Source organism: Pagrus pagrus, assembly GCF_965226575.1.
Source record: "Pagrus pagrus genome assembly, chromosome: 17".
Taxonomy (NCBI): domain Eukaryota; kingdom Metazoa; phylum Chordata; class Actinopteri; order Spariformes; family Sparidae; genus Pagrus; species Pagrus pagrus.
In genome coordinates this window covers 2,106,768-2,130,917 of record NC_140201.1, presented here as the reverse complement: position 1 = coordinate 2,130,917, position 24,150 = coordinate 2,106,768, and the positions used below count along the sequence as shown (strand labels likewise).

Here is a 24,150-nt window from a genome sequence, read left to right as displayed (position 1 = left end):
ATGTTACACACCAAGCAGAAATACATCCAAAAGATGTCAATTCAAAGTCTTTACCGATGATGAAAAGACGTCCTGTGCAGAGCCAGAATCAACATTTTCTGACGTCTTTTGCAGACGTCTTTTCAGCATTCACTAGTGACGTCCAAACAACATCCCTACAGGGTCCAAAAGTTTTTACATTATAATTTTAGACGTCTTCAGTCACAAAGAACTGAAGAACTTTATTACATACCATGTTTTGGTCATCCATTCTTTATCAAATATTTCAAGGTTGGATGACCTAAACACGGTATGTCATAAAGCTGACAAATAACTAGACTACTGAGTTTGAGGCTCAGGGTTCAGATATCCCTGTAGTTTTTGGTGCATGGAGTAAATTTTTGCCATTATAAAATTATTAATTATTATTATTATTAATCATTTTTAACCACAGGAAGTTCTATTGACTGAAGTTGAAAGGATGTCTAAAATTATATTTGAAAAAACTTTCATTTTGAACCCTGGAAGGACGTCACTTGGACATCAGTAGTGTAGATGTCAAAAAAACATTTTTTTCTGGTTCTCGACTGGCCGTCTTTTCAATGTCGGCAAAGATGTCTTTTGGATACGTTTTTTCTCACCGCCTGGTCGAGTCGCATTGGTGTAAACTGGCAGGTTTTCAGGCCGGTACGTTGCAAGTAGTCTCAAGTTTCAGCTCATCTTAATCTGAACGGGCTTCAAACCAGCTTGTTGAATAAATCCATAGAGAGCAAGGACGACCAACTAACTTTATGCACATAATTCTGCTCCATCACAGGAATTAGGCTCGACATGATTCACCATTTACAGAGTTTTTCAATCAGTCAATCAATTATTGATAAATTGAAAAAATAATTCTTAAATTAATTGATAATGGAAGTTTGGTAACTTGTAGTAACAGTTACTTTAGTAACAGTCATAGAGTTGTATTAGTTAAGTTTTTTTTTAATCTTAGTGTCATTTTATGTTTCAACTTCTCAGCCACTTTTATAGCTTAAGCTTAGCAGTATAGTGCTGCAACAAGCAGAGATGAGCTTTGTGTAGGTGACAGATCTAACGGTGGAGAAAATGCTTTTACAGCTTCTTATAATCTTTTTTTTCAACTTATGGTAAGAAAAAACAGGGTTCATGTTTTTCTAGCGCTGCTTCAGTTTGTCTTTAGATCCGTGTTGTGTCATCCATCACGAAGGTTGTCAGATGTGTTGCCACACAAACCTTTGGAGGAAAAGCCTGTGTAAATTAAATGCCAGAATTATGACATGTTGATATGATCTGTTTTTCTGATACAAGTTGAAAGACATCACGTAGACAGTGTTGTGCTTCAGTGAGCTGAGTCTGTTCTGATCCTGCAGCTCCTCGGTTTGGAGTGAGGAACATGAGGGTCGATGAGGAAACCACCTTCAGTATGCGGGTTTCCTGGCAGCCCGTCGACTCCAGAAATGTCCGACATTATCGCCTGAACTACGTCAGCGCCAAGGGAGACAGAGCAGAGGAGACGGTAAGATGGAATAACAGAGATTCATTTGTTTAACTTCCGAAATGTGTTGTGTTTTCTAGTGTAGCCCAGAATGGACAAACCCGCACTAGAGAGGGCTTTTCAGATTTTTTTGCCTTCTTTTTAGCGACCTCCGTAGTTTGGTTGTAATCGGCCACATCACCAGTAGATGCCACTAAATCATACACACTGGCTATTTGAGCTCACAGGGGGTAATTACAAAAGTAAGAATAAGGATTTGGTACGATAAGTGCTTCTTATAATTGTGTTGCCAATGGAAAGTTGGAGTTGAGAGTCTTGGACTGTTATTGTATGAAAGTTGGACAGTAAATGATTTGTTGAGTTGTACAAGGTTATTAGGGTGTCATGGACGAGACAAAGAGACGATGTTGACGAAACAAAGCCAAAGCTTCGACGTGTCAATCTTGAACAGAATGAGGGAGATTATTGATGAAGACGAAGGCAGGCCTCCTGATTAAAAGTCCTCCATGGAGAGAAGGAGGGAGGCAGACAAAGACAGTAGTGTTGAATGTGATGGCAGGCCTTCAGACTCGAGTTGCGAGGAAGAGAGAGAGAGAGAGAGAGAGAGAGGAGGATAATGATGATGAAAACAGTGGCAGATTTTCAAAGAGCGAGAGAGAGAGGGAAAGAGAGAGAATGGCAGGTCTTCACACTAATGAGCCACACTAGACAGACAGAGAGAGAGAGCTGCAGAGGAGTCTTGTTCAAAACAAACACTGATGCAAAAACATACAGTTTTAGTGTGGTGGAAATGTTGTTTGTGTGTGTGTGAACACGTTTGACAGGCAAACAGATACTGATGACAGCCCGACGTTCCAACATGGAAATTAAGACGTCTGCGTCATTATGTGAAATCAGTAACTAAATATCTTCTTTAATATCAACTGTCTTTAAAAATGATTTTTCCCTCCTTCAGATTGTGATAATTTAACGGCTGTCGTGCATGTACGGGTGCGGTAATTTTAATATAACTTCCTATTAATGAAAGATAGTTCAGCTTAATTTCTTCAGGATGTGTAATTTAGATCAAGATATCAGGGGGATCCTGTATGTAAGATAAGAAACACAGTCACAGTCACTATTACATTTTTTTGAGTGGAGCGAACCTGTCTTATTCTAACCTACTCATCATCTGATGTGATTAATGTGAAAACGTCTCAGTTTGGATACATTTAGGTGCCAAAACAACTTGCTTAGTTTTAGCAAAAGATCATACTTAGGTTTAAAATAACTGTTCAGTCACATAAGTCAGGTCATGTTATACAAGTGATGTAAGTTAGTGACAAAAGTATGTCACTTACGTTCCTTAACTTGCATCAGTATTTGGCGCATTGGGAGTGAGAACGGGTTGCCTTTTGCTTTCTTTTTTCTGTCACGTAGCTCCATACTGGGGTGTGTACAGTATGTCAGGTTAATACGTTTCAAAGACCTCCAGGAATCCTGTATATTTCTAAAAGTCTGAGTTGTCAGGTGTGTATTTGTGTGAGTTTGTGGCATCACCACACCGGTGGCTGCCGTGCGTCTGACTCTGGCCACAGGTCCCACATCAGCCTTTTCATCCTGACAATAAAGAGCCACCAGCTGCCTGCACCGGCGGCTTGTTAAATGAGATCTCTTATCAAAGTGCGAACAGCTGTGGGCTCTGTTTGGCAATCCGGTCAGGTTATGAATCACCGAGTGCTGCACTCAATAGCTACCATTTAGATGTCTATCTTCTGGGGGAAAAAACTGGCAGGCTTCCTCTCCTGCTTTGTTCAAAGTAAGTTTCTCTCTGTGGTTTGTGGTTGCCAAGGGAGGAACACCAGCCATTAAAAAAACACTCATTTACATGCGATTGATTTCTGGATGGCAGTTATCCCACTTCATCTTCACTGATGGAATCTGGTCTTAAACGGCTAATAACTTGTGACCAGATGATATCAGATTTAATTAAATCACACATTTTAGCAGAGCTTTCACACATTTCAAACACTCCAGCATCATAAAAGCAGACAGAAAAAGCTGTTTATCTGTTCAAGGGTTGCTTTTCTTGGCTTTTTTACAACCTTTGACCCTTCTCAAGAAAGTAAAACAGTCTACATGTCGTCCCTCTTGAATGATAAAGTCCCTGAAAGGTTGAATCAATGAAAAAGTTTTTCAACAGGAGAGTGACTCAAGTCCTCCAAAGTCCAAAACTTTCTCTAAACATTTTGGTTTCAGTCTTTTTTCCGTTCTGACGTTTTCTCTCTAAACAAACAGTGTGGAGAGAGAGGATTGTTATTGCCAGCGTCCCACAGTAGTGTGCCATGCTTTCTTTCTTTGCTGCTTTTATCCCTGAAACTTCCTGATTTGTGTCGACCAGCTGTTCCACATTGTTTCGTCCACATTTACCTGAAAAACTCAGAGGGTTTCCGTTTAAATTACCATCACTATGCCAAACAGCTCCAGTGCTGGCTGAATTGAAGACAATTAAGTCTCCTGGGGACGCATCTGTCGCTTGTCAGTGCTTCTCACTAAAATGTTGGACACATTGTTTGCAAGCTAATTGGTGTAAATACTGGGGGGATTTTTTAGATTTATCATCCCAGAGGGAGATTTGTTTTCACAGCCGGTACAACACGGCAGCGAAGAGAAACATAAAATCTTAATTTCTACAGTCATACGTCCAGCTCTGAGGTGGTTTGTTCAGGTCTGCTCTTCTCCGTTTAAAGATCCTGTCTCTCCAACCAGAGGTAATGTGAAATATTGATCGAACAGTTGATCAGTGTCATTTGCTATTGTGAGCACTAGATGTGTGACGGCTCTGTGGTTCATGTCTGAGAGACTGGGCGTAGGAAGACGGAGGATGACTTTGGTGAAGTGGTGTGTTTGATGTTTTGTTGAGATGCTTCACATGGTGGAGAAGCAGGGGGAAGAGTACAGACAAAAAATAACAAGTGGAAGAAACAGACAGCGTTCTGAGTTTACTGATGACGTGGAGTGTTCGCTGGCATTGTTTATGGATAGAAGTGACTGGTGTATTGTTTGTAATGGGTGGAGGATCTAGCTGCTCACCTGTTCACCTGTCTTGCCCTGGATGGAGGTGGGCTTCAGTCCAGTGTGGTGTGTGTTTGATGTGCTAATGACCAGTTGTGTTGCTTTGTCCATGTTCAGCTGCAGGCTGTTATCAGCGCACCATTGTGTGGAGAGAGAAGTGGAGCTGAGTTATTGTCAACAAGTTTCATCATTTGTATTTGAAGTATGTGGTGATGGACGAAGGGCTGGTAGAGTCTTTTTACTGTTACGAAGCCTTTATTCAAAGTGATGGAGCTCAGATTATAAAATACAGTCTTTTTTTTGCAGGAGGGAAAGAAAAAGCTGCATGAGGACATTTCATCTGTTGTCAGATTCTCATAAACTTGGGACGCACCATATGGATTTTATTCAGGCGATACGATAATTACAATGCCTGCTTCTCATGGCCAATACTGACAAGATAACCGATCATTTCCCATTTTTATATTTTCAAAAGAAGTTCCTAACCTGTTTATGCACACCTGGCGGTAAGAAAGATGTAGGGAGAGAAGATGAGTGATGTAATATTCATAGCTGTAACAAGATTTACTTACTGAATATTCCAAACAAACACAGCTCCAGTGTTGCTCTGTGTCAGCTGTTTCTTTGTAAAACCTATTTGAGAACAACTTTACAAGGTGACAATAAGTCAGGTCTGTGTCCGGAGCTTTGTTTTGGACTTCCTCTGCCTCCTTATGGTCAAAAATGATTACAGAACACTTCTTACAGCATTACCCTCTGGCACCGAGTTTCTCGACGCTCACCTCTCTACAAGCTTATAAATATAGAAGTTAATGGCTCTGCCCATTCAGATGGCTCTGTCACTTTTTTACCAGATGTCAGTATCTACGGCGTAGCTGTGGGGCGACTTGACTCTGCAGCCATCTGTCCACAGACAGCTGTGACGCTGAACTCGGTGAAGCTCCATTATTTCTCTTTGCTGCTTCGTTCAGTGTCCAATAAACCAAAGCTGCCGGGCATCAAGTGCAATTCCACTGTGTGTAAACAGGGTTTCATCTGTTATTGCTCGACAACAAAATGTTGTTCCAGGAGGTAAAAAACGTAGCGATGGCAGAATTAAAAAGTTTAAGGCATCATTTTCTTCTGTCACAGATTTAGTTCATACAACTTTGGCAAAGAATCCAACTCTTCAAGTTTTTTTGGCCATCCTACACACTTCCACTTTTTGTGATTTTTCTATTAATTTTGTACGTCTGTTGGTGATGTCATCAGAGTTAGTTTGTTAGGCGGTTGCAGATAACCTTTATTGTACTAACAGGCTTTTAATTCTGAACTAAAACAAATAAAATAAAACTTTCAATGCACTTGAATCATGTTATTTAATCAGCAAAGTTCTTGTTTATGGGAGTTCTCTTGCTCTTACGTCGTCGTGCGAGTCTCATCATCCACTTCTTTTAACTGTTGTAACAGGTTGATGGCAGTAGAAATGGTCTTCTATGACGTATTTCATCCCATGTGTTTTCTTTTAAGTCGTTACAGTTAGACAGAAGGGTTACGTTTTCCTTTTTAGAGTGGCTTTTCTTTTCCCCTAGTTTAACAGATGTACTGTCATGTTGCTTAATACTACAGTCACTATAGTTGACTTCCATCACCCGTGCTGTGTTCCCCATGCAGTTTGGCCTCAAGCATTGCAGCTCCAGCAGTCTCAGGTGGATCGAACTTAATATTCTGGGCCGGCACAGAGCCTCTGTCAAAATAGATTGGGTTTCTGAATCCTATAAATACTTTATGAAACCATGTTTGCATTTGCAAAGTGGAGTAAAGGGAGTGTAGGAGTGTGTGGCTCAGTGACAGTTTAGAGACTTGCTGCGTTTTTCATCAGACTGGGCTGAAATTGATTTGTTAAGGCCCACAGTGTTTGACTGACATGTCTGCGAGAGTGTATTTTTTGGGGGAACTAGAGGGTTCGTGGATGAAGCCGGGCTAGACTGTACATGCTCAGAATGCAAATGTGGCAGACAGACAGACAGACAGACACAAAGACTGTGGTAGAGAGCATCAGAGGAATGAAAGACTGAGGGTGTCTACACGCACACAAACAACCCAACCTTTAACATATTAAAGGATTTCTCCTGCTGAGAACAAAACAACCAGAGCGCTGTTTGTCCTGAAGTCAAAACAGCAACAACAAAAAAACACAACAGCTCTGTGTTCGGTCATACAGTATGAATTAAACCACCAGACATCAGAGTTTTATCGATACAAATAAGAACCACTGATGAATAATAAATCTACTGGTTTGGTGGAAGTGCTGCATACTGTGAGGTGATCTGTTTTCAATAGAAATATAGTTTGCAATGAGCTGTGATGAGTTTCTTGAATGTGATCAAGTTCCTTGATTATTCAGTCATTTAATTCTCCGCCACAAACAGACATTGCAATCTTGTTATTTTATGTTTGAACACTTTTTTTAATTGCATTTCCAGAAAAATAACTATGTGATCTGTCACTATCATCAAGGCTGCAACTAAAGGCTTATTTATACTCAACGTTAGAGGGAGTTACAACAGAGTGTTTCAGACAGAAACACTCAGTGTTTCAGACAGAGGAGGAGAAAACTGATGTTTTCTGAGCATCAAAGTATGTAAAGAAGCCTGGAGGGTAAAGCAGCAGATCAGCGTTTCTTTGGACACGTGACTCATTTAGGGATCAGTTTTAAGAAAAGGCCGCAGTTCACAGAGAGGTGAGGAGGAAACCTGCACACAATTAACCTCTGCAGCACCTGAAACCTCCGCGCCTCACTGCAGCCACTCTCAGATCCTCACCTCCATTAAAAGGCTAATACATTTTTTATTTTCCGGTACTTGGTACCTACGAAGTCTTAATTCGCTGTTGTAGTTCATTCAAGGATCAGTCCCAAAGGAAGTGCCTGAAGGTAATAAAAAAGCTATCAAAGAGGAGTTCCACCAAAATGAAAACTCTTCCAGATCTTTTTCAGCGTGCTGGAAGATGGCTGCTTATTTATTTGTGATTGTGAGATTGTATTTTCATTGATCTTTGAGTCCAACCTCAAAAACTTTTCTTTTCTTAACAAACCTACACTCAGTAGAAGTCCCCATTAAAGGTACCAGCATGTGTTTCTCCTGCAGAGTGTGAAGTCAAACAGTCAGACTCTCCTGCTGTTACTGCTGCTGCTATCCTCACCTCACCTGGTGCTGTTTGTTCACACTGTATATCTGCAGTAACGTGAATTAATACAATGAGAGCCAATTTAAAAAATGCTACAGAAGGGATTGAAAATAAAGCAATGTTTTGATCCCCTCCTGACTCTGTTACCTGTTCAGTGACGTGTTTTATGGGTCTGTTGTTTTTTTCTTTCAATAAAGAAAACAAGAAGAACTTGGCAGCATGAGAGCACCAAGACTGAACACAGAGCTTCAGCTGCAGAAACACAACCTGCATCAACAAAATATCAAAACAGAAAATAAAGTTTCATTCCCGTCCACTTAATTGATTTAGCGCCTCACTGATACTGATACCGATATTTGGAAGTAACAAACTCCGATATTAATATATCACCTGATGTACGCACTTTCTTTTGCAGTGATCCCTCAAATGTGGTTATCAAACACTTGACAAAGATACGTAACGGAGGCAGAAGATTTTACAGTTTAACAATAAACTTTATCGTCTGAAATGACACCAGAGCACTGAAACAGTAAACTTCATTTTTTCATACTATAATTTATCCAGAGCATCTTTTTCTGCGTTATAATATCTAAAAAAAGATTTTTCATATAAGCAAATATCTATACCAATACAGATTTATCTGTGATAGGACAATATCATCAAATTTTATCGGCCAGCGGATATATCGTTCAGGCTCGGAAGCTTGAATGGTGAAATACCAAAGATGGAGAAATAATTAGGAGTTTCAGGATTCTCCAGATCCACAATAAAATTTTTGATTTTCGAATCGAGAAACAGAAAATTGTCCGATGTAACGTGCGTGAGCTCGCCGACAACAAACCACAATACTTTCTCCAGCAGTTAATGTTTACTACAATGTCAACAACAGGGAAATTAAAACAGACGCTGCTACATTTGATTTTGATTGTCCAGATTGTCCGACCATCCCGAGCAATCTGAGGTTTAGTGTCGGGCCCGAGAACTTGGTCTGTGAACGTCCCGACATGTGGACAGTAGGAACTGGGATTCAAGCCACCAATGACCCACTGTTCCTCCTGAGCCAAACCCATAATGACTTTATACACCACGTTTAAACAGATGATCGAAAATGGTTTTGGAAATACTAATTTTTCACTTGAATGTAATTAAAATATAAATGTGTTTCTGTTTGCAGAGGACGGTGCCCACGGGTCAGAGCAGCCTGGTCCTGCAGCCTCTGCTGTCAGATACAGAGTACAAAGTGGCCATCACTCCTGTTTACCCTGAAGGAGACGGACCAACGGCAGCACGAATGGGCCGAACACGTAAGTCGTTAATGTCCAGTTTGTTTTAACCGTATGGTTTTTTTGTCCACTTGGGGGCAGTACAAACAAGTAGTGAACACAAAATGTACATTTCCATCACCTTTTAAGTTTGTATTGTACATGTCTTTGGTGCTGTTGGGCCTTGGCAGAGGAATGCGCTCTCCTGAGTGCCATTCTGGTTCTAGATGAAATCCAATCACAGCGGCTTAAACTAAACTCTTGTCATGATCCAGACAAACATTGCAATTTAACAGAAACTTGTCAGCTGTTAACTTCTTTAGGACGTCTTTGTTTGCTGAACATGTTGCAGGACTGTTGTCAGAGGGGGGGTGGAGATGGATGGAGAAGGAGTTGTCCTTCTTGTAACCAAAATAAATGAAAAAAGGGATTCACTTCTACTTTATAAACTATAAACCGCGACAGAAACAAGGAGGGAAAACCTGTTAATTTAAGACCTGATTGTAATGTTATTTGGCATTTGCAGGAAAAAAATAATTTTCTTTTATGAATCTATTTAAATACATTTTAAGACAAAAGTGAGATGCTAAATGTTATAGTCATTCAGTTGTTGAAATGATATTCATCCATCTGAGCTATTAAACATATTAGTGTTCTGGGAGAATCGAGTTGTGCCTCCAGTTTAAAGCAGTAACTTCACTGTTAAATCTATTGTAATAATTCTGGATAAGTGTCATGAAAATACTTTATAATTGCAATGACCTTCCCCTCCAAAACTTCCTGATACATTTTTGCAGCACCTCCATTAACTGGCATTTAGTGTGAGGCGTTCTCAGCAGAGAGGAGCACTTTGCTCAGGTGCTTTCTGTTTCAACCCATCCTGTGTCTCTGCAGCTCATTAACTCGGGACAATTTCAGGGGAGTTGGAAGAGGTAGCAGCCTGTCTTGGTAGCTAAATGTTCAACATCCATTTTCTTAACTGTGGAGCTGAAGACAGAAATATGTGGGAAGCATTCTTTCCCCTTTTGTTGAATGTGACTGAACGCTGCTGTGAATGCACCTTCAGAGGCTGATGATTTTCTCTGCTGCCAAGTGCATTATGGAGCAAACACTCGACTTTCAGCGAGGAGGAGACGCTAAATTCAAGTCATTCATCTTTTCACACCATCCCACCACGTCTCCCTGTGCAGCGCATTACACACATTAGCAGACGCTAATGACATTCTCTGGTTTTTAAGCGATGGGGCCTCCGACACCTCGTGATGATGAATGGGTCCTGTTAGCGAGTGAGGGATGAGATGATCGCCCAAGGAGGAGCGACAGGGAATGAAGAGAAGGGAGAGGACTGGGTTTTTTAAAGTGAAGATAGATGATGTGACAGAGGGAGTCGGTGTAATCTGGGGACTTGAACCTATGAGGGATGGGGTGAACGTTGAGGGAGGCATGACAGGGAATGCAGAGAGGATGATTGGGTGTTCAGCCTCAGACTAAAGATAGATAATGTGACAAAAGAGGCAGAATAATCTGAGGGTTTGATCCACCGAGGAATGAGGTGATCACTGGGAGAGGCCTTGGTGGAATACAGAGAGGATGAGAAACAAGTTTTCTGTGGTGAAAGACCGAATATAAAATAGATAATATATAACAGAAAAGTCACGTATGACCCGGAGTATTGTGACCAGTTTAATCTGGGGATTTGAAGCACTGAGCGATGACCAATGAGCTGATGTCTCGCTGGTCTAAAAGAGGAAATAGAGGATTTGGGGAGTTTTGATCTCTACGGATTTTTGTTTTCATGGAGGATTTGAATCGGTGAGAGCTGAGATGTTTGCAGAATGAGAAGCTGAAGAGTTTTTTGTGCAAAAATACAAATGTGAATATAGTTCGTGTGATTGCAGTGTGATCTTAGTACTTGAAACCATAAAGTCAGAGTTAAATGACAATTTTCAATCACAAAATGCCTGAGGAGATTAAAAAATATATTCAAATACAAATGTTGAAAGGATTTTGGTATTTGGGACGATGAAAGAATGTTTTTTGACAGAGGGGACAAGTATGAAAGTGGGAGTTTGAATCACTGAGGGAGATGTACAGTAGGAGGGTAAGGGCATGATAATGACAGGGATTTTAATGAAGTCAGACTTTGAACTAAAATAAAATATGAAATGCAGGTGAAAACTATTCGAGGACATGAACCCATAACATTAGTTCTATAATTCTGGTGGGTATAAGCTGGGGTGAAAAACAGTGCAGGAAGATATGACAGGGAAGATGTAAGGAAGTACAACAAAGTCGCCTTCTACATTTAAACACTTCATCAGGTCACTTTTGTAACGGCGATCACTGAGCTCCTTCTTTGTCTTAGGGAAGAGGTAGTACACTGAAGTATTTTTGTGTCTACATGTTACTGTATGTTGTAGTATGTGTTCAAGGGAAGCTGTTAATAAAGTTAAATGAATCTGAATCTGAGGGTGTAAAATCCGGTGGACAGGGCAGTTGTTGGACGAGTGCGGAGCTGCAATTTTTAGCTACCTGAAACAGATTTAATTGAATTTTTTAATATCACCATTATAATGAGTAGCGTAATATGGGGCGAAATGTGATCAGTTGTTGAGGTCTGGGCTGTATGTTTGTCCTCAGAAGCATATTTATATCTCACTGCAATTTCACAGACTCCGAGGTCATACATAGGTTTAAGATGTCTTACGTCCTGTAATGTTGCTTTGTTTTTTTTTATTTATTTATTTATTTGAACATTAACAGCAAGAGCAAACCCAATCCTATCATGAGAATAATATCTGTATATGTTGAAGTGATATTGTTTATTATTCCTTTTTGGTTACAAGAGAAGAACTATGCCATGTTATAAATGCTTCTGTTACGACAGTAGCACATAGTCATATTTTATGTTGTGGCTTTCAAAATTATTTTCACCAAAAAGCTTGAATTCCCAAGTGCTGAAAAAAGGCCTCATTTTGCCGTCCTTATCAAATGGTCCCAGGAGCTAAAAATCAAGAGCACACTTGGGGACTTCTTGTTCCTTTTGCAGATTTGTGTGCTCATTATGTGGCATCTCAAAGACGTGACGATACAGCAACACTTTGTGATGTTTAAGGCTTTGCAGTAGTTGAAATTCCTACCCGTAGGAGCAAAACTAAAGCTCGTTTTGTGGACCTAAAATGCAGAAATAGTTCTCGACTTCCTCAAAACATTCCTGGGCTGTTTGAGGAGTTCCGTTGGTCATTAGTAGTCTGGCCATTAAATCTCCAGTTTCTCATTAACGTTAGGCCTGAAGGGTGAAAACACAGTGCGAGGAATGGCAGAAAGTGCTCAGAGGATGATAGTAATTTTCTCAGGACCAGCGAGGGGACAGAGAAGATAGATAATACAACAGAAGAGGCAAGTGTAATGTGAGGATTTGAGCATACGAGGATGCAGCAGATACTGAGAGGTGGGAGTGAGGCTGAACGTAGAGAGGATGATTGGCTTTTTAATGGTGAACGACCGTGGAAGGTGAAGAGGGAAAATGAGGCAGAAGAGCCAGAATAATCTGGAGGTTTCGGCTCGTAAAACGGCAAAATGGATGGATACTCAGAGAGGAATGATGGAACATGGAGAGAATGACTGGAGCCTTTTAGCATTTTAAATGTGCAACAGAACGGCCAGCAGATTTACTCGGGGATTTAGACCTGAAAAAGTCTCATGTTTTCTATTAACCGAAGGGATCTTCAGAGGAGTCAAATCTATGGTGTTTCGGGACGAACTGCAGAGATGACAAATGTATGAGGGTTGAAAATCACACATCCCTCAAAGAAAGTGGTTTTTAAATTAATACCATCCTGCCTTTAGTTCCATTTCCCAGAGTTGTGTCCCAGTTGTCATCCCAGTGATAAGTCCTCTGGATTTAGTGTCTTTCTGACAGACTAATTCAACTGTACACTCTGTAACATCAAATGGCCTTACACTTTTCACTGACTGACTGTTGAAATGTTATTAAGTGTTATCAAACTTTCATCCTCCTTCCGTTCTTCCTCATTATCTTCCTCTTGCCAACTTGGTTTCTGTCCTTCCAGTTTCTCGCTGTACTTTTCACCTTCTGCTGTGTGATGACAGATTCCTCTTATAAAGCACTTTCAATCATTCTGACATAACGAGTTACATTTGTGGAAAGTATGCTGTTCACAGATTTGGTTTCATTTCACTGTATTTACCTTGTGTTGTTTTTAGTGTGGTCACGATACCAAAGGTTTGGCTTTGATACTGACTTGGTAATCAATACCTAATAGATCATCCGATGAGACACGGGACATACAGTAGACCAACAGAGTACCAAGTATATATAGAGTGAAAGAGTTCACACCTTGGTGATTGCCATATTATATTGTATGTTATATATTTTATCATAAACATCAAATTTGCTCGTCTCTGTTTCTCTTCTCAGTTCCTCTTTCAGCTCCAAAGAACCTGCGGGTATCAGAGGAATGGTACAACCGCTTCAGGATCAGCTGGGATGTTCCGCCTTCACCCACGATGGGCTACAGGGTCGTCTACCAGCCTGTGTCCGGTATGTTACACACAGATGCTCACCTGTCTGCAGTGACTAAAAGTGACTAAAAGTAATAGATGAGAGGCCACAAAGTGTCTAAAAAAGGAAAGTTTCATTGATGAACTTTTCAGTATTTACCCTGGGGAGAGTAAATGTATGTTTCTCAGAGATTATTGTAATATTCATGCCAAACTCATTATTTTCTGTAAGAGTTGGTATAAATATCGAAAACGGCGATTTTTCTCACAGTTTTAAATGAGTTTTTATAATTAAACACAAAAGCAAGACGTACAGACGTACAGATGAATACATACTCCTCAGTTGTTCTGTTTTCTATCATGCTAAATGGGATCAATAGAAATATATATCTTTATATGAATGAAACATAACACTATTGATACTGATGCACAGACACGTTTTCTGGTCATAATCTTTCATATTATTGTGTCATTCTCCTGCCTGTGTCACTTTACATCACAGTTATCTTCCATTCGTTCCACCTCACTTGAATTGAAGCTAATGATCGTCTCTGAACTCACTCCTCTGTGCTCCTTCCATTTGCTCCTCCTTGACGTGTCACCTCAATTATCCCGCTCCTCTGCAGCCCCTGGACCGGCTCTGGAGACCTTCGTTGGAGAAGACGTGAACACCATGCTGATCGTCAACCTGCTGAGCGGGGCGGAGTACAGTGTCAAGGTCATCGCCTCCTACACCACCGGATCCAGCGAGGCCCTTTCAGGAAGGGCCAAGACCTGTAAGTCCTCCTTCTGATTCTTCGATCTGTTGCTGGTTCATTCAGTCTGTTAAACAGCTCTCAACTCTGCTGGTCACATATTCGAGCCTCAGCCTGTTTAATATAAATGCAAAATAAAAGAACTAATAAACAAACGTGCAAGAAAACAAGCAACAACTTAAACACTGCTCTCCTCCTCAGTCTCCACGCTTACTTAGAGAAATTAACCACCTTCAAAGAGGTATTTTCAAACAGTCGTTTAAGTTGTTGTGTGTATCTATTAAACCATCTCGTACAACACTAATAAATCATGTAATTGCCTGAGTAGTTGAAACTGCACAAGCCAAATCAGTTAGATACAGAACAACAAATAGCTGCAGTCCTCATACCTACAATCACACTAGGTCTTCTTTTTGTTTCCCAGCTGTTGAATGTTGATTTCAACCTTTATTTTTACAAAGATTTTTTCTGGCTGGACCTCCGTGACAGTGACAGCTGCAGTTGGAGACATTATCGGATGTATCTGCAAAGTGTCTTTTAAATTTAACGTTTTTTCACCAAGAAGAGCAGTCAGTCAAATACCCATACCCAGAAGCTTCAGCTGCAGTCCCAACTAATTACAAGATATCATCTTGAAAATGTTATTGTGATCGTCTGATTGAAGTTTTCAGCTGCTGCCTTGTTCGAGTCACAGCTCTTTTTCTGTCAAGAATGGACAGCCGCTTTACCATGAAGAGGGTATGGATTGGATTGGGTTTAGTGTGGCGAAGTTGCATCACCATAAACTGTCCATTTACCCTCTTCTTTACATCACCTGTTCTTTAAGAAACCTTCATTCACCTGCATTTGCACATGTGCAGGTCTCTCAGTAACTGGCAGTGACATGTGCACAATCTGTTGTGTTATATTCCACACATAAGAAAAACAGAAACAATGTGAGACAACAGGAGACATAATTAAGTTTATTTACAAGGATATTTACTGCAGTTGCAAATGAAAACATCGGCCATCGGAAGACATTCAAAGTTGTGTAATCATAGAAAACTACTTGTATCTTGAATTTGCCATTAAAATATGTATAACATTTCCAAATTCCTCTGAGCAGAAGCAGTGTGGGTGATCATCTCAGAGAGTTGGATGGGCCAGTATCTCCTTTGAGGAAATCTACTCAGCTTTAAGCAAATTAATCAAATAGACAAATTACATAAGTGGAGTGTTCTGCTTTAACACATTATTGAAAGCTTCTGTAACAAGGGAAACACACGACTTGAACGTCCACATGGTAATGAACTCTCATCAGACCGACTGATGCTGCCTTCAGATCATCTTGTTGTCAGTAACTTAATAGTGAAGAAGCAGCCAGACATCGATATCGTCATATCCATCTGACACCTTTAATGGCAACTTCACCTAATTACAGCCCGGCCCTGGATTGAACCATAGATGTGATGGATTTAAGTTATCTCACTGGAGACGCGGACACCTCCCGAGGCTCTGTGAGTGTCTGGCCCGGCTCAATCAATCACTGCTTCTCAAGTACAATCAATGGAGTAGAGGCCTGGATTTCCCTCTCCTGCATGATAATTAACCACTTCACCGCAGGCTGGCCTCGTGGTGAAATAGCCCTTTTTGAAACTGAAAGGTCTCCGGTTTGATCTCCATGACAGCCAAAGCGAGCGACAAAAAACATGTGTCCTCTTGAAGTGTCCTTGAGCAGGACGCCGAACCTCAACCCTTTCATCCGTTCTCATTTCTCTCTGGGTAAGAGCTCTCACTGCAAGTGCCAGCTTATTGCCTGAACATGAAGCTTTAAATGGATCGCAGGCACATCGCTTTGCATCGGAGCCACAGTTTCCTTCTCCTGCATGATAATTAAGCACTTCTTGGTTGATTTGAAGGACAAGTTTTTTTTTTTAGTTGAGAAAAAAGAAAAGAGAAGAAGAGGAATGAAGCTGAAGAAGATGGCGAATGGAAGAAGAAAGATGGACAGTGGAGTTTAATGATACGAGGCCAGTGGGATCCCAGGAGGTGAATGGAGCGTCTGTCATATTGCTCAGCAGCATGTTAATGAAGCCGACAGACTAGTAGAAATGGGTGGACTGATGCTTCAATGTCACACAGCAGCACGAGTATCACAGATGTTGGGGACAAAAAGGAGACTGACTTTCCCGTAATGCCTTTTCAGAGAGCTTTTAGTTTAAATGGTGGACAATTTTATAGTAAGTGGGTGTAGTTTAAAGAGCCAGCGATTGATGGGCAGTGCTGAAGCCTTAATGTCTGCTGTAATTTAAAGATAATAAACAAGTCCAGACTATGTGAGTCATCAAAAATAAAGCAATGAGCTCAAATATCTAATAAATAAAATAAATAATATGATCTTGTATGTTTTTTGGTTTGATTTTTTTGCTCTGCCATTGACCAACCTTTACTCAAGGGTAATCTGATGAGTTGATCATTTATGATCTTAAACAGCTAAAAGTAGCACAAAAACAAAGGGTAAGTTGTGATCTTGAAATGGAAACTCTACACCCCCCCTATTAGCTGAGAGTAATGGAAAGTTCATTTTGATCAGATATTCCACAGGCATTACACTGAGCGCTCAACTTTTACTTCATAATGATAAATTATAGCAAAAATCTGTCTATTGTTATTTTCATCTTCACCTTGGCTAAATTAAAAAAAATGGATGTTACATGACTGTAAAATGTAAAAAGTCTAAACACTGATCACCAGTATAGTTTAGATTTGGTTAAGTTTTGGCAACCAGAGCTTTTTGGTCAAGTTAGGAAAAGTTTCAGTCACTGTGTTCAGCATCATAAGTCAACAGCATCTGTTCTTGCAACGCCACTTCCGTCCTTTTTCTACATAGAGAGAACTGAACTGCTCTCCTCGAGGTTACTCGTCAGTAAACACTTGAGTCGAGCAGCGGGCCAACTAAAGCAGCCCATACATCCTTTTCCTTAGTCCCCAGGCTGGATGAAATCCAGTATGTAGCCCCTCGTGTGTGTTCATGGTTTGCCAAGAACACACCATAGCAGACATGCGTCCAGGAGGCATCAGATGCCTGAACTACCTCAACTACTCCGGGGCAGTTTGCAGCCGAATGTGAAGCATCAGGGAAGTCTGAGGCCACTCTGCTGCTAAAAGGTGGATTGATTGGTCCTTTGGAGTTGGATGACGACGAGATGGAGCCTGACAGGTGGATTCATGCCATGTCAGCAGTAATGTCGATGCCGTACCGGACTGAGCGAGCTGAGATGCTCTCTGAATCCCCTTGTGTCTTCTACTTTAAACCAATGGGGAGATTTTGCATAAACATTATGAAGAGATACATTATGCACCGGGTCCACTGTAATGCAGGTGATATTTGGCTCCACCGGAAAATGTTCAGTTTTGTCAGAGGGAATGTAAAATATACTGTGATGTGCGAGGCCATTACTGACTCACAGACACACGCATGCTAATGTCTTTGAACTCAGAACAAGTGGCACTTTCAAAAATGTCGGTCAATAAAAAGTGCATACATACCATTTGCATAAATAGAATCTGTGTGGGTTTGTGTGTGTGTGCATGTGTGTGCATAAGCCACACTTCTGGAGCAAAGTCAGTGAAGTTATATTCCTCTGTCTGTAAATAACTCTCATGTCGTGTCCTCGGAGCTAACCGGCCATATATTTCTAAATTTGTCATCTGGAAACACGACGGCGTGTGGTTTCTCAGATGTGTGCTCAGTGCAGTTTTATTATTACAGCAGCATGTAGACAAGGAAGCAACTTTATAATGCAGATTTTTAGGGTTCAGAAGGAGCTACAAGTTTGTTTTTTTACATCCAAACATTATTTTTGTCATCGTTTCAGTTACAACGTCAACATTTTGCCAAAGATGGTGGAGTAAGGGTGGAAATAAAAGAATATGTCAGAAACAGCGACCACAGGTGATCGAAGGCTGTGAGAAATAGTCAAAGACACCCTCAGATCTGCCACTATGAGTCTCCTTTGTGGAGCATTATTCTTTAAAATTGCTAGAGACTCATTCATTTGCTGTTAAGACCCAAACCTTTGATGGAATAATGTTCAGACTAAATGAAAAATTCAGTTTATTTTCTGCATTTGTAAATGTGTTTATGAATTCTGTCACACACGCTATCACATGCAGACATAACGACTGAGAAGGTGTGCTCTTCATGGAGAAACACACCATAAGTGATTCCTCTCTTTCCTTCCTGCAGTGTACCTGGGGGTGACTAACCTGAACGCAAACCAGGTGAGGACGACCAGCTTGTGCACCCAGTGGCAGCCTCACCGACACGCCAGCGCCTACAGAGTGATCATCGAGTCGCTGCTGAGTGAGTACACAGACAGCAGCATGGTCTATATCTCACACAATACTCTTTGTTGTACATCACCCACACACATGCACAGGTGTTGAGCTGAGTAGCAATTCATCCAACTTCGTAGGTAACTGGAGTTCAGCCTGGGATATTTGTTGCAATACATGCATGTTTATCTTGATATTGTTTCAGTTATAATAATAATAATAATAATAATAATAGCTTGGATTTATATAGTGCCGTTCACGAAACCCAATGACGCTTTACACAGGAGAATAAATGCTACACAAACAGACAAACAAACAAATTGAAACAAGTAACAAAGTTGAGCGTCTGCCGGGGAAACAGAGCCAGTAGAGGTTGTAGGCTGCAGTGAACAGATGGTGTTTGAGGAGTTTTTTAGACATATCCAGAGATGAAGCGGGGAGAGCAACGCAGAAGGTCGGGGCTGCGACACTGAAGGCTGTCTCCGGAGGTACGGAGTCTGGTGTGGGGAATGGAGAGCAGGCCAGTGTCTGAGGACTGGAGGTTCAGGGACGGGGTGTATGGGTGAGGGAGGTCTGAGAGGTACTGAGGGGTGAGGGCATGGAGGGATTTGTAGGTTAGAAGGAGGATTTTGTAGTTATAACTTAACTGGGTGCCAGTGAAGGTGGAGGAGGGTTGGGATGATGTGCTGCCAGGACTTGGTGCAGTTGAACACCCTGGCAGGGCTCTGCCGGGTACCCCAGACACGTAGTCCAAAAAGAATGTTTTTGTTATTGTGTTTTTATTGTTGTTTTTATGGTCTGCCTGCATCAGAAATTTCTTCTGAGATAATGAAGATCCCCTCGACCTTTATACAGGGCGATGTATGGAAATAAAATGCATACCCACCGATACTGACTCCTCTCCTGCCACATTCCTGCCTCTCAAGATTATCTGGTGGATTTTATGCTGCGGCTGACGAGGTTATCAAACGTGACTGTGCATCACTAACACCACATCAGCCACAAAGGGGGATACATTATACCGTATATGCAGCTGTGATTGTTCTCCTCAGATTTTCCCATCAAACTCCTACGCTGCATATCTGCGCTGGTAAGGGGGGGGGGGGCTCATGCATACTCGCATGCTTTCATTAGTGGGAGTTTCAGTATGCAGCGCAGAGAGAGTGTCCAATTTTCTGAATCCTTAAGCAGCCTGAGATGACAAAGATATTGTTGTATCCCATCAGAGCCGTGCTGACAGTCTTAAAGGTTTAGCTGTGCAATCAGACACTGAGCTGCTCTGTAGACAAGTAAGGCTTACGGATCGCAGCCCGGCTGACATTTACATTTGCTGCGTGAGGTAAAATACCGGAAAAAAAGACAAAAGGTCGGTATTATGGCTGCCAAGTGTGTTGCGATGTGATGGTACAGGAATGACAGTAATTATGCCTTGTTGTGTCTATTCTGAGAGGGAAGCACCAAGGTGATGAAGTTTTAGTTGCACCTGCAGCATGTTCTCTGATTGCCAGACGATTGTTCCATAAAACAAGAAAAACAAAACAAGTGCTTTTATTTGAAGTTGAATGTGTGTGTGGGAGTGTGAGAATCAACGAAGGCTGAAGGCTGCTGTCCAGATGAGACGATGCAGATGTAAATGACAATCAAACCCGCGTTTCTAAATGTTGTTTTTCTTCTTTAGTGACTTCTGAGGTCACAGAAGTAAAGTCAGCAGCTGTACATGTATCTTGGATGGAAATGTTTATAAAGTCTCATGTGTGATGCTGTTAGAATTTATTTCTGCATGTTTTATCCAATTTAATACAAATTTCTGGAGCAAGACATGCTAAAACGTACAATTTTCACCCCCTCCACTATTGTCTGTCAAAATGAACTTCTTTGAACTTAATGTGGATCCGTGCAGCTGTTATATAAAGTGTCCTTTTATAAAATATCATACATCATTCAATGTTGGTCACCTCTGATTTGTCAGGGCTTCTAGCCACAGAAAAACAAACACAAAGTCCTGCAGAAACATTCTCTTGTAAAAGTACAAATTTTATCACACAAACCTCAAAATATAGAGAATACTTTATTTACATATTTTGGCGAACGTCCTCTGATTTAGAAGCCTCTTTTCACTGTGGTTTAGAGGCATAATTAGCAGCTATTGTTTGTTACTGTTTGAAAACAAACCATTCAAAGTTGGCCCATCCTGACACTGAGAGAGCGGCACTGGTCAAGTGAGCTGGAGAGTGAAGAGAGGGAGCAGTGTTAGTATGAAAGGAACAAAACACACAACCAACCCTGCAGGCAGCTGCCACACTGCTGGATTTTGTGTGAATTTAGCTGGAGCCAGACTTCATCATGTCCACTGTTTACCTCTCGGCTCTGTGTGTGCGTGTGTGTGTGTGTGTGTAGTTCAACCCAAGTGCAGATGTTATTGGCTGGGGGCGACGCATCACTGCCCGAAGGTTGACACCCAGAATCGTCACGAACACAGTAAAATAAGAAGAAAATGAGGAAGTACAGGCAGAGAGCAGGGTCTCTGCAGACACGAACTCCACCGATCACTTATAGTGGGTCATAAAAGGCTGTTAACCCTAAGAACTATAATATAAACTATAAAGATAATGATGTGAGCGTCCACACTGATGAACAACAGCTATAAACAGTGGCGTTATTGGAGTAGACCATCCAAAAGAGTTTCTACGAAATGGCATCGATTAACTTCCATAAAAGAGATCGCCTACAGCTACAAACCAATATTATAATATTGTATTATAACCACTCCTGCAACATTATTTTGTAGGAAAATGTCACCAAAGTCAAACTTTATTAATTGCCCTGTAGATTTAGATGGATTTTGATTGGCTCTCAGTTTTTCTGTCGTTAATCAAAACACTCTGAAAGCTGACTCCATCCACTTCGATTACAACGATATTTGAAACATTCATTTGTAGTTCTTGTTATTGTTTTTTTGGTGGACGACCTTTAAGTGAAGCTTGAGACAGATTATTTTCGTACGAGTCCATATATTGTTTTTTTAGGATATTCTAGCATAATATGTCTTTAAGTTTCAGTGGAGATTTTTGGTTCCTTCTGATGATTTCAATTCTGTTTCAGAGGTTTTTGCCATAAAACTCTCACAAGGACGGCCTTCATGTGACTCTTATGATTAAACTTTAGAAATATTGGATGTTGAAGAGAAAATTTGAGAGCTACTTCTCACTAAACCTCTGACGGCCTTTAAGAAAGTTTAACGCTGTCCTCAAATTACCATCTTCATTGAACTCTTGATGAAGTTATTTTTTTGTTTGATGTACTTTGATGTAGTCGTCGTCTCCTACTTCAGCTGTCAAAAATAACTGCACCAAAGTCACCTTCATAAAACAACCTTGCAATTATTGAAGTGGTATTCTCAGTTCTGATTCTCTGAAGCCAACAGGCTCAGCGCCAACAGAAATAATTGTGTTGTTTGAATCTGATAACACACTCCAACAAACCAAAATAACATCAAACAACAGATGGTGCGGCCCCGATTCGACTGCACACGTCCACCATTCAGTCACCACCTCAAAGGTAAGATTGACTTTTAAAACAGCCGTCATCCACCAAAATAGGAAAGTAATAGCTGTTATTCATCACCTTCAGGCCTCCGGCAGCAACACTGCCGTCATTAACGTCACATAAAAGACGCATATTATGGCAGCTCCTCCGTGTTTCTTCAGGGAGCTTCGAAGTTTCGATTCCCTCAATGCAAAAAAGAGCTAAATGAGGACTTATGTTTGTGCAGCTGGTAAATAATTACCAGAGAAATGTGTTTGCTGCAGGAGAAAGAGAGAAATGATGAAATTACACTGTTTTGGTGTGGATGGGTAGGAAATAAAAACAGGAGGTAAAGTAGGGAGAAAAAGATCAATAAAGAACAAACAATGAAGAGCTGATAAAGTATTTTTCACAAATCCTTCTGTGGCACAGAGAGTTACTGCTGAATTAAACTGGAGTTTACACAGATCAACCCTTCATTATAAGGTCCTACTTATTGAAAATAATACACTCGCACATATCCGGGTTGCCATAGTAAAGATAATATCTTTCTCCCACATCATTAAACTCCTGTGATTAAATCTGCACTTTCATATTGCCAGAAAAACGCTTGTGGCTGAGTATCAAACATTTTTAATAACCAGACTTAATTCCTTCTGTTGCATTAGATATGAAAAATTAAAGTTGGTCTTATATGGTAGTTTACAATGTCAGTGCTCAGATATCAACCATTTACTTTGTTACATTACCCAACAGCTCCACCACATTTCCCTCCTCTCATGTTACAGGCTTTTAATTTGTTATTTCCTGCTTTATTTTGTAAGTCCACTCTCCTCACCTGTCATGTTTTGTTTTACTTCCTGTCTTGTCTTCCTTCCACCTGTGTGATTGCCCTGATTAGTTTCAGGGTTCTGAAAACAGAATCAGGGGTGAAAAAATCCAAAACATGAGTTTTTTTGTGACTTAATGAAACATAACAAAGTGAAAGAGCAGACAGGTACAGGGGGAGAGGAACAGAAAGGCGAGGCAAGCCAGTGTGCGTGCAGACAATTAAAGCGACACTATGTAGGCAAACATTTAAAGTTAACCTGAAGAAATATGTATTTATTTGTTTTTGACTCATTCATTCTCAGGTCGATCAATACCACCCTGAACCTGGTCATTCACGTCCAGGTCATTCTGTGGGAAACACACTGCTTCCCAGGCATAAGGACATGTATTTCAATCAGGAGAGACTAGTGATGAAGTAAAGAAAATGTTCATTACAGCAGATGATTTGTGATAATGAAGGTCTATGGTGCTGAGACGCTACAGGGAGTTTTTGTGATCAAAGGGCGTCTGCCCTGAGCAGCAGCAGCAAGAGGAATCCCCCCCATGGAGTCCAGACACGGGTGGTGGTTGATGACTCTTCTGAGGCAGATAGGCTGATGAAACGATGAAGCTGGTGAATCTGTGAAGACTGGGCGGTGATTGGGAGGTGGAGGCTGTGCGCAAAAAGCAGCATGAATAAACTAGAGGTGGGAGACAATCATATTTAAAAAGACAGCAGCAATATGATAACAATGAAGGTGTGTCACTTAGCTGTTGGATAGATGTGCCCGGCTGATGTGAGCAGCTGATATCAAATAATGACAAGCCGTTGAGAGTTAGAGGGTTGAATGAAAGGATGGTATGAAAATTAAACAAGTCTTCCTGTCTGAACTTTCGCTAGAGCTTCATTTAGTTTTGTTGTGATGTTGAACATCTGCACACGTACATTCACAGTATGAAAATAAGTCTGTCTGGATGTTGTTTTATTTTGGCAGTTTTATCATTAGCTTCAGCTATAATAATTAACTTGGCACAGCGCTGCAGCTCTTTCACTCATTAAAATGTTCCACCTGCCCTCTGTGATAACGCTGTAAAATGTAATGCATCGTGTTTTTGTGATAATACGTTTTTTTTTCTCAGAAATACATTTGACACGTTGCCAGTAGACCACCAGCATGGAGTGAACAAAAACAACAAACACATGTTGATTATTTCAGTAATTGGATTTGGTTCATCATCA

The 24,150-nt window shown here is 40.8% G+C and overlaps 1 protein-coding gene across 5 annotated transcripts in view; it reads left to right on the top strand.

Annotated features, from left to right (window-relative positions):
- Positions 1–24,150, top strand: part of col14a1b (collagen, type XIV, alpha 1b) — a 166,030-nt gene that overhangs the window by 71,470 nt on the left and 70,410 nt on the right. For all 5 annotated transcript variants that reach the window (XM_084379990.1, XM_084379993.1, XM_084379989.1 and 2 more), the window contains 5 exons: positions 1,371–1,516; positions 8,892–9,021; positions 13,421–13,543; positions 14,130–14,279; positions 18,487–18,603. In XM_084379990.1, the coding sequence (XP_084236116.1) occupies positions 1,371–1,516; positions 8,892–9,021; positions 13,421–13,543; positions 14,130–14,279; positions 18,487–18,603 (666 nt within the window). The remainder of the gene's footprint in view (positions 1–1,370; positions 1,517–8,891; positions 9,022–13,420; positions 13,544–14,129; positions 14,280–18,486; positions 18,604–24,150) is intronic.